Source organism: Oryzias melastigma, linkage group LG8 (assembly GCF_002922805.2).
Source record: "Oryzias melastigma strain HK-1 linkage group LG8, ASM292280v2, whole genome shotgun sequence".
Classification (NCBI taxonomy): Eukaryota; Metazoa; Chordata; class Actinopteri; order Beloniformes; family Adrianichthyidae; genus Oryzias; species Oryzias melastigma.
The window spans coordinates 3,185,449-3,194,725 of record NC_050519.1 but is presented as its reverse complement, the minus strand read 5'-3'; the positions used below and the strand labels follow the sequence as shown (position 1 = coordinate 3,194,725).

General features: G+C 37.1%; 1 protein-coding gene across 1 annotated transcript in view; it reads left to right on the top strand.

Moving 5' to 3' along the window:
- The window catches only part of shank1 (SH3 and multiple ankyrin repeat domains 1), a gene marked incomplete in the record, with an annotated part of 74,654 nt that overhangs the window by 32,451 nt on the left and 32,926 nt on the right, over positions 1–9,277 (top strand). Inside the window, 3 exon segments of the mRNA XM_036213126.1 lie at positions 1,626–1,774; positions 3,676–3,786; positions 4,453–4,528. Coding sequence (XP_036069019.1) covers positions 1,626–1,774; positions 3,676–3,786; positions 4,453–4,528 — 336 coding nt within the window.

Genomic DNA, 9,277 nt, shown 5'->3' with positions numbered 1-9,277 from the left:
ACAATAATAAAAAGGCAGGAATATTAATAAATCAACTTAAACCTTAAATAACTTTCAATATTTTACTCTCCATAAAAATATGTTTAATCAAAAGTTAAAAATGAGCACAAGATAACATTGAGTCATCAATACCAATAAAATAAAATGATCTGGAGGGCCGGATAGAATTACCTGGAGGGCCGGATCCGGCCCCCGGGCCTTGACTTTGACACATGTGACTATAAAGTGTGTTCACAGTCGAATGTTTTGGCAAAAATTTACACAAAGCAAATTGTGAATATTTTCTTGCTGAGAGTGTTTCAACATAAAACTTTACGAAATGTTTTTTGTATTTAAAGGAACTTTTTCAGAAAAATAGGTCAAAAAGGGAAAAAAAAATCCTGTTCTAGTGCGTAGTTCTGGTCATGGAGGATCCAGATGTTGTATTTAAAAACAAAACAGAAGATGGAAAAAGGAAATTCAAATTTACCAAGAGGGTGATGAGAATAAAAAAATGTAAAAACTACAAAAAAATGAGTAAAAAATGGAGAAAAAAACCCAAACAAAAGCCTGAATGAGGAGCAAAAATAAAAGCTTTGGATGACCGAGTGTGTAGAAATTAACCTCTTTCTTGTGTTTGGGTCGACCCGTTTTAGTTTGGATTACTTAAAAGATAATTCATTCCATGAAGGTTTTTGACTTTAATCTTGATTTAAACAAAATTCTATTTTTTTATTCTAAAACCCTCATGTTGAAATTATGTCCTTTCTGGTGTTAGGGTCGGTTTTGACCCGGTTCTATAAAATAACTTTATAAAGCAACAATTAGAGCCAAAATCAAAATTATTAGTGGATTTCAGCCACTTCCTGTCTCCATCACGTGAGCTTCAGGGAACGATCATCGGTAAAGTGTAGCAGAAAAAGAATAAACAAAGACTGTTCTCTCGTTTAACTTTCTAATATTTAATTAAGTAATTTTTATTGGCTTGATTTGTCCGCTGTTTGTGTTTAAAAAGTTCTATTTCTGACAAAAACACTGACCCATAACACGATAAAACTCAGTAAAATTCAAGTAACACAACAACTTTTCTTTTATTTATATGATTCTTTTCAGGGTTTTTTATGTTTTTTTTTTTTTTATCTAAAGGAATAATTATTTTTGGGGGCCCAAAAAAATAATTCAACCAACATTTCCTGAGTAAGGAAGCCAGACAAGATGAGCAAAAGATGACCAAAAAAAAAATAGATGGGAAGTTATTGTTTTGAGTGTATTTTAAAGCTGATTTAAATGAGTCAAATCCGACCTGTTAACTCCATAAATGTTAATAAAAAGGTAAAACAAGAGGACGGTTAAACAAGGAAAGTTACCCTCCCATGCTTTTATTTTGAAAAGACAGACATTTTCTGTAGAAAAATAAGATAAAATAAAAAAAAACTTGAACTTTTGGTTGAATACTAAATAACAAGCAATGAAAAAATGAAACATTTGTAGAAATTAATAATAGATTTAAATCTTTTCCTATTTAATAAAAATTCCCATTAAGAAAAACAGACACAAAGCAGCATGATTAACAAAAAGAACAAAGAAAACTAGAAAACATCTCTCTAATTAAGAGTTGTCCTCTACATCTTCCTCTTCCTCCACAGGCCTTCCTCCACCAGCACCACAGCACAAGCTACAGACCCGCGCCGACGCCTCTACAGCGCCGTCCCAGGACGGGTCTTCGTGGCCACTCGAGCGCACTCCGCACAGGGAGAGCGAGAAATCAGCTTCAATAAGGGAGACAGGGTCAAAGGTGAGGAGAAAATAACACCAGGAACGGACAGTTGTTTGTCTGTCTAAACCACTCGACCTCTCACAAAACTGAACCTCTACATCACGTCGAGGCCCGGGGGCCGGATCCGGCCCTCCAGATCATTGATTTTATTGTTATTAATGACCCGATGTTATCTTGTGCTTATTTCTAACTTTTATAATTTTGACAAAATATATTTTTATGGAGAGTAAAATATTGAAAGTTATTTAAGGTTTAAGTTGATTTAATCTAGAATAATATTCCTATTATTTATAATTATGTTAAAAAGTTATGAAAGTTTTAAAAATTGCCATTCTGATAGCTGTTTTAAGGTATTTTGTAGTTTAGCTAAAATCTCAGCTACACGCTAGCTGTTTTTTCTAATTTAGGCTTTTTTTTGTTTTTGAGGCTGTTTTGGAGTCTAGCTAATATTTACATGCTAGCTTTTTTGGCTAATTTATGCTTTTTTTCAGTTATTTAGGTTATTTTGGAGTTTAGCTATTTTTTTCAGCTACATGCTAGCTGTTTAGGCCCTGCGACAGACTGGCGACCAGTCCAGGGTAAACCCCGCCTTCGCCCTTCAGCAGCCGGGTTAGGCTGCGGCACCCCCGCGACCCCGACAGGGAAGTCACAAGAAGATGAATGAATGAATGAAATGCTAGCTATTATGGCTAACATAAGTTTTTTTTTTTTAATTTAAGTTTTTTAAGCCAATTTGGAATTTAACTAACATTTTTTCTACATGCTAGCTGTTTTGGCTAATTTGGGCTTTTATTTCCAGTTTTTTTAGCTTATTTTGGAGTTTATCTTTTTTTTTTTTTTGTCAGCTATATGCTAACTGTTTTGGCTAACCTATTTTTTTTTAAAGTTTTTTTGGCCAATTTGGCATTTAACTAACATTTTATCTACATGCTAGCTGTTTTGGCTATTTTAGGTTTTTCTTTTCACATTTTTTCAGGCTGTTTTTTGAGTTTAGCTAATATTTACATGCTAGCTTTTTTGGCTAATTTATGCTTTTTTTTCCAGTTTTTTAGCTTATTTTGGAGTTTAGCTATTTTTTCAGCTGTATGCTAGCTGTTTTGGCTAATCTAGTTTTTTTTTTAGTTTTTTTAGGCTAATTTGGCATTAAGCTAATGCTTTAGCTGGCTATCAGCTTCTGCGTTTTCAGCTATTAGCTTATTAGCACTAGCCTCCTCAGCAGCCAAATTCAGCTTCCAGCATTCACACTAGCATTATTGAAGGTCATGCTATATATCTCGTTCATAATTATGTTATAAAGTTACAGTTTTAAAGTTTTAAAATGTAGTTTTACAGTGTTCAATCAATGTTTATCCTGTTCGTCCCACGTCCTAAAATGTGTTTTGGATTTTGTCCTCTTGTCCGACTGAGTTTGACACCCCTAGTCTATATACCTGTTTTACTTAACATGTCTAGTTTAAGACCAATGTTTTCTGTTTTTTACTGTTTGTTTTGTTCTTCTTCCTGCTGTCCTCACTTTGAATAAGAATTACATTAAATTTAAAAAGTCGGTAATAGAGGTAAAGTGTCTGCAGCTCTTTGAATCTCTCCTGTGATGTTGACTGAACAGTCTGAGGAGTTCAGGATTTTGTCGATGCTCCTGTCCACACCTGAGTGTAAGGCCTCCATATATGTCTGTATTTAATGTCTGCAGGTATGAATTTGTGTGTGTTTGTGAGTGAGTCTAAGGTGTCTCCAGGTATGTATGTCTTGGTGAGTATGGAGGTTTGCATGTCAGTCTGTGCGTCTTTTTCTTTATTTCTTTTCTGTCTTTGTAACATCCGTTCTTTTTGTGAGTCTGTTTATCGTCGTCGTCTGTGTGGTTGTGAACGTCTTGGTTCCCGTGTTTTAACACGCCGCTCTCCCCTGCTGGCGTCCTGCAGTGCTGAGCGTTGGCGAAGGCGGGTACTGGGAGGGCACGGTGAGAGGCCGCACAGGATGGTTCCCCTCCGACTGCGTGGAGGAAGTGATGCTGCGACAAGACAACCGATCAGGTCAACACGAGACTCACACTCAGATTCAGATTGTGCGACCAGGAAAATGTGATATTTGCACTTTTGTGTTACGCTGTTAAACACCTGTTTCAAAGTGTTCCACGGTGGTTTTTAATACGGTGGCCCTGAAGGGTCACAACACTTTATGTTCACAACACAACACTTTAAGTTCACAACACAACACTTTAAGTTCACAACACAACACTTTAAGTTTACAACACTTTAAGTTCACAAAACAACGCTTTAGGTTTACAATGCAACACTATAAGTTTACAAAACAACTTGTGAACTCAAAGTGTTGTATTGTGAACCTTCAGGGCCACCATACTTCCAATTATGATTGTTTTTAGTCCAAAAAAAAAAAAACTTTTGTTGTTTTCCAGAACATATCCTCTGCAGAGCGGCAGGAGCGTTTTTGAAATCCGCCTCTGGGTTGTGGGTGGGTCTGTTAGCACAGAGCAACCCCGCCCCACTTCCCCTCCCCTTTGCTGAGAGTTTGGTCCTGGGAGCCTTTTGTCAAACGGCATTTTCCTCTACTTCTGATTTACAATGATTTGAATAAATAAATAGTTTAGGGAAATAATTGTCTTGTTGAAATCAAACTGTGAGGCTGAAAGTGTCCAGGATGGTGGCGCTGATGTTGACCTTTGTGTTCTTGTGTTTCAGAGAGTCGAGGGGAGCGAGCTAAAAGGCTGTTCAGACATTACACTGTGGGCTCCTACGACAGCTTCGACGCTCCCAGGTAAGAGCGTTTCCTTCACTGACCTTTTCCTGTAAAAATTCAGCTGTTGTTTGTTTTTATTTTGTTACATTTTTGTGAACCAGCTCATCAAAAACTTTAAAAATCTGCTTAAAAACTATAAAAATAATAAATCTGTAAATGTTAATAAAAACAGAAGCAGAAATATTGAGACAAATGTAAAACAAAAAAAGGTTGATTGTGTTTTTTTAGACCAAAGGTGTCAAACTCAATCGCACACACCTTAGGTCGCGGGCCGAACAGGATAAACATTTATCGAACACTCTAAAATTACGCTTTTAAAACTTTAAAACCAGAACTTTTTAGCATAATTATGAACTAGATATATAGCATCACTGTGATAATGCTAGTGAGAATGATGTAAGATAACTGCGGCCACTGAAGATGCTAAAATTGATAGCTGAAATGTTAAAAGTTGATAGTCAGCTAAAATGTGAGCAAAATGCCAAATTAACCTAAAAAAAATAGGTTAGTCAAAACAGCTAGCATGTAGCTAAAAAAATAGCTAGACTTCAAAATAGCCTGAAAAAACTGAAAAAATGCTCAAATTAGCCAGAATAGCTAGCATGTACTTGAAATATTAGCTTAATTCCTAAACAGCCTAAGACAATTAAAAATAAAATCCCCAAATTAGCCAAAACAGCTAGCATGTAGCTAAAATATTAGCTTAACTTCAAAACAGCCTAAAACAATTAAAAATAAAACCATAAATTAGCCAGAATAGCTAGCATTAATTCCACAACAGCCTAAAATCTTCTTAAAAATAAAACCCTTAATTAGCCAAAACAGCTAGCATGTAGCTAAAATATTAGCTTAACTCCAAAACAGCCTAAAAATCTTAATAAACGTCAAAATAGTCCAAAAAGCTAGCAAATGCCAATATTTTAAACTTTAAAACTGTAACTTTTTAGCATAATTATGAATTATAAATATGCAGGAATATTATTCCAGAATAAATAAACTTAAACCTTATAAACTTTCAATATTTTACTCTCCAGAAAAATATATTTATATATTATTATTATATATTTAGTCGAAATTATAAAAATTAGAAATGAGCACAAGATAACATCGGGCCATCAAGAACAATAAAATTAAATAATCTGGAGGGCCGGATCCGGCCCCCGGGCCTTGACTTTGACATGTGATGTACATGATTCTGTTTCCATCATTCATTTTTAATAAATAACACATTTAAAATATATATGTTTAAGAACATTAACCAAATAAATGATTTAAAAAGTTTCAGTTTCTCCATGTGGTTGCTCTCTGTTTGATCTAAAAACAGTTTCATATTTTTCATTTGCTCTACAGAGTTGTTTATGAGTTCACTTCCACTGAATTGAACCTGACAGCTTTTTCCCTCTGACCCCGCCCCCCCTCGCTCCTCGCCGTGAGATTTGTTTGTATGGAAACATCCTCCCAGATATCATGATTCACTCCAGTGATACTCGGACTGCTTGTTTGTGCTGCGAGTGATTCACGCGGTCGGATGATGTCTTCGGGTTTACCGCCTCCGGACTCCATCTGATCCTCCGGCTCGGATGGATCTCTGAGGAGGGAATCCGCCCCCTTTGACCTGCTGACTCTAAAGCTCTTATTTTAAACAGCGCTCCTCTTTGTTGGGCCGTTTTTTCAGATTTCAGCAGATAATTAAAACTGTTTTATGATTTTTAACAAGCCTTAAACTATTGTGGAGTTAAGAGTTTATTTAAAAACCTCTGATTATTTAAGAAAATAAAGCTCACGACTGTTTTGATGAAGGATTTTGTCGTCTGCAGCAGAGTTTTCCCAGCACACAGGGGAGGATTTTAATCAAGATACATTTTACTCATTCATTCTTTAGTTTATATATTTGTAGGACAAATGTTTCAGAGTGAACTTTTAAAAGAGGAAGGCTCTGACGAGGTGGTTTTTCAAAATAAAATAACTTTTAAATTCAATTTCACGCTTTTATTGAGCACCAAAAAGAGAAAGTTTGAACTTTTTAAGATTTTAATTGGATTTATTTTTGCCGTTGCTGTCTGTAAACTTCTTTTTTAGTATCTTTTGCTTCAACAAAGACATTTTGTACCTTTCTCTGCTCTTTTTTCCACGTATCGTTCACCACAGCAGCTCTCCTCTCACAGCTTTATCTAAAAAGGATTTTTATTCCTTGTGCTCGTCTGACTCAGAGCCGCCCACTTTCACGCCCGTCCCTCTGTCCGTCCGTCCATACTTGGCCGGGTTTTCGACCGTCTCTGCGTCCCTCCTTCACGTTCTATTCACCCGGCAGTAGGACCCCCCCTCTGCACTTTTTAATTTTCTTCCTATCACCCTCACCTCCCTGTGGCGTCTCCATCTGGAGGTCAGACGGTGAAGGGCACTGAGGAGAGAGGGATGAGGATGAGGAGGAGGAGGAGGAGTGATGTTCTGGGGGGCGATTAGTGGACGTGGATATAATTATGATGCAGCTGCAACAAGCAGACGTCAGCAGGTTGGAAATGTTCAGGAGACGTCGGGTCTGGTTTGGACTCCAAACGTATTTTTTTCGACAAAGCGATATATATTTATGTATATATTTACAAAAATTAGTTAAAAATTGTCATTCAAACCACTGAAAACTTGTTCCTACCATCGATTTACTTCATTCCTCTAAAGGAAACACTTTTTTATTATTTAAATTTAAATTTTTTTATTGTTTGGATACTAAAATCCTGCCGTTTCTGGTAATAAATTAGCAGAAAATTGTAATTAATTGGAACAAATTCAATCATTTTTGAAGTTTTCTAACTTTGAACAGAAAAATGTTTGTGATTATGAACAATTTTCCATCTTTGTTTGGGTTTAGAAAACTAATTAAAATACTGACGTAATCAAATGGAGTCATTTTTAAAGTGACATCTCTATGATGAACCATTATTGACTCCTCTGACTGATTAATTTAGGCGATTAAATTCACTAAAACAGAAGGATTTGATGATCTCTCTGCCAACTGTAGATATTCCGTCTTCTTTACTTTAGAAAAGTAAAAATGTCATTTATTTTGGGTATTTCTTAAGTATAATAAATGTAAACTAATCTAAATGTTTCATAAAAGTTGAGTCTTGATGATTATTTGTTGCTTGAAGTGAGCAGAATGATGCTGCTTAGGAATAAAACAGCAAAGAAGAATCATCAAGACGTTTGAGAATGATTGAAAAAAGGTTAGAATTTATCTTTAAAATGAGTTTTGTTATTCAAATTCAAAATAAATTGAATTGATATTATTCTGGGCATCAGAAATAGAGGTTAGTTCCACAGTTTTCAGTGGTATTTACACATTTTGCCATTGAGTCCAAATCCGACCTTTCATGAGGGATTTAAAGCAGTTTTCTCTCCATGTTTGCTTATTATGAACATGTTTCAAACTCCAGCGAGCTGCTTTTAATACTTAAATCATTTCTAGATTAAGTGGCTGAGAAGAAAAACTTTGAACGACCTTCAGAAATCCTGGAAACTTTTGCTCCAGACCACTTAAAGAGATTACAGCAGAGACCGGCTGCTTGGAAGAGAAAGAAAAAAAATAAAAAGTGAGAGGTGCCAGAAATTTCTGCTGTTGTGTTGTCATGGGGTGTTATGGAAAAGAAACTTGGGATTTTTTTTTCTTTTACCGTTCTTTAAAAAGGCAACAGGGGGCTGGGTGGCTCAGTGGGCTAGGTGAAGGGCTGACACGCAGGAGCCCTGGGTTCGATTCCCAGGGTTGTCCACTGATCCCCACCCAGATTGGGTCCTTAGCCAAGACCCTTGATGCTGCTGCCTAACTGGGTCCCTGTGCCCCTCAAGTACAGGGTTGTGTCAGGAAGGGCATCCGGCATAAAAACTCTGCCAGATCACTGATACGAAACAGAGGGTGCTGTTACGCTGTGGCGACCCCCAAAGGGATAAGCCGAAAGTGAAAATTCTTTAAAAAGGCAGAACTTCCTGTTGTGAGGAAAATTAAAACAAGACTTTTATTTTGGTAAATTCTGATGCATCTAGTTGTAGACAAATCGATCCATGAACATCTTTGTTTTCCTGGTCTGAGCTGGAATCTGGATCTGTGGTCGCTCAGGCACATTTCGAGGTCGCACGGCGCCAGTCCAGTGACAGGCGAGGTCATTGCCGTTACCCAAGCTGGGCGGCCGCAGGTCTGAGCGGACGACTTGTAAATATTTCGGTCCATATCAAGTGCCGCCAGCTACCTGGTGTATAAAAGAGGCCCTTTTGCTGACCTTCCGGGGGTTGGCTAGCAGGTAAACAGAAAGCTAACGGCCAGAAGTTCTCTGTTAGCCAAGCAGACAACCCTCCGCTTTTGTCGTTGTGCTTCAACTTTTGTCGTTGTGCTTCAACTTTTGTTGTTGTGCTTCAGTTTTTGTTGTTGTGCTTCGACTTTTGTCATCGCGTTGTGGGTTTTTGTTGTTGTGCTATGGCTTTTGTTGTTGTGCTTCACCTTCATTTTTGTGGTTCAGCTTTTGTCATGCTTCAGCTTTTGTCGCTCTTTTGTGGCTTTGTTGTTGTACTTCAGCATTTGTCATCGGGTTGTGGGTTTTTGATGTTGTGCTTTGGCTTTTGTCTCCGAATTGCAGCTTTTGTTGTTTTGCTTCACCTTCGTTGTTGTTGTTCTTGTTCAGCTTTTGTGGTCATGTTGTGGCTTTTGTTGTTGTGCTTCGACTTTGTCATGCTTCGGCTTTTGTCGCTCTTTTGTGGCTTTTGTTGTTGTGCTTCAACTTT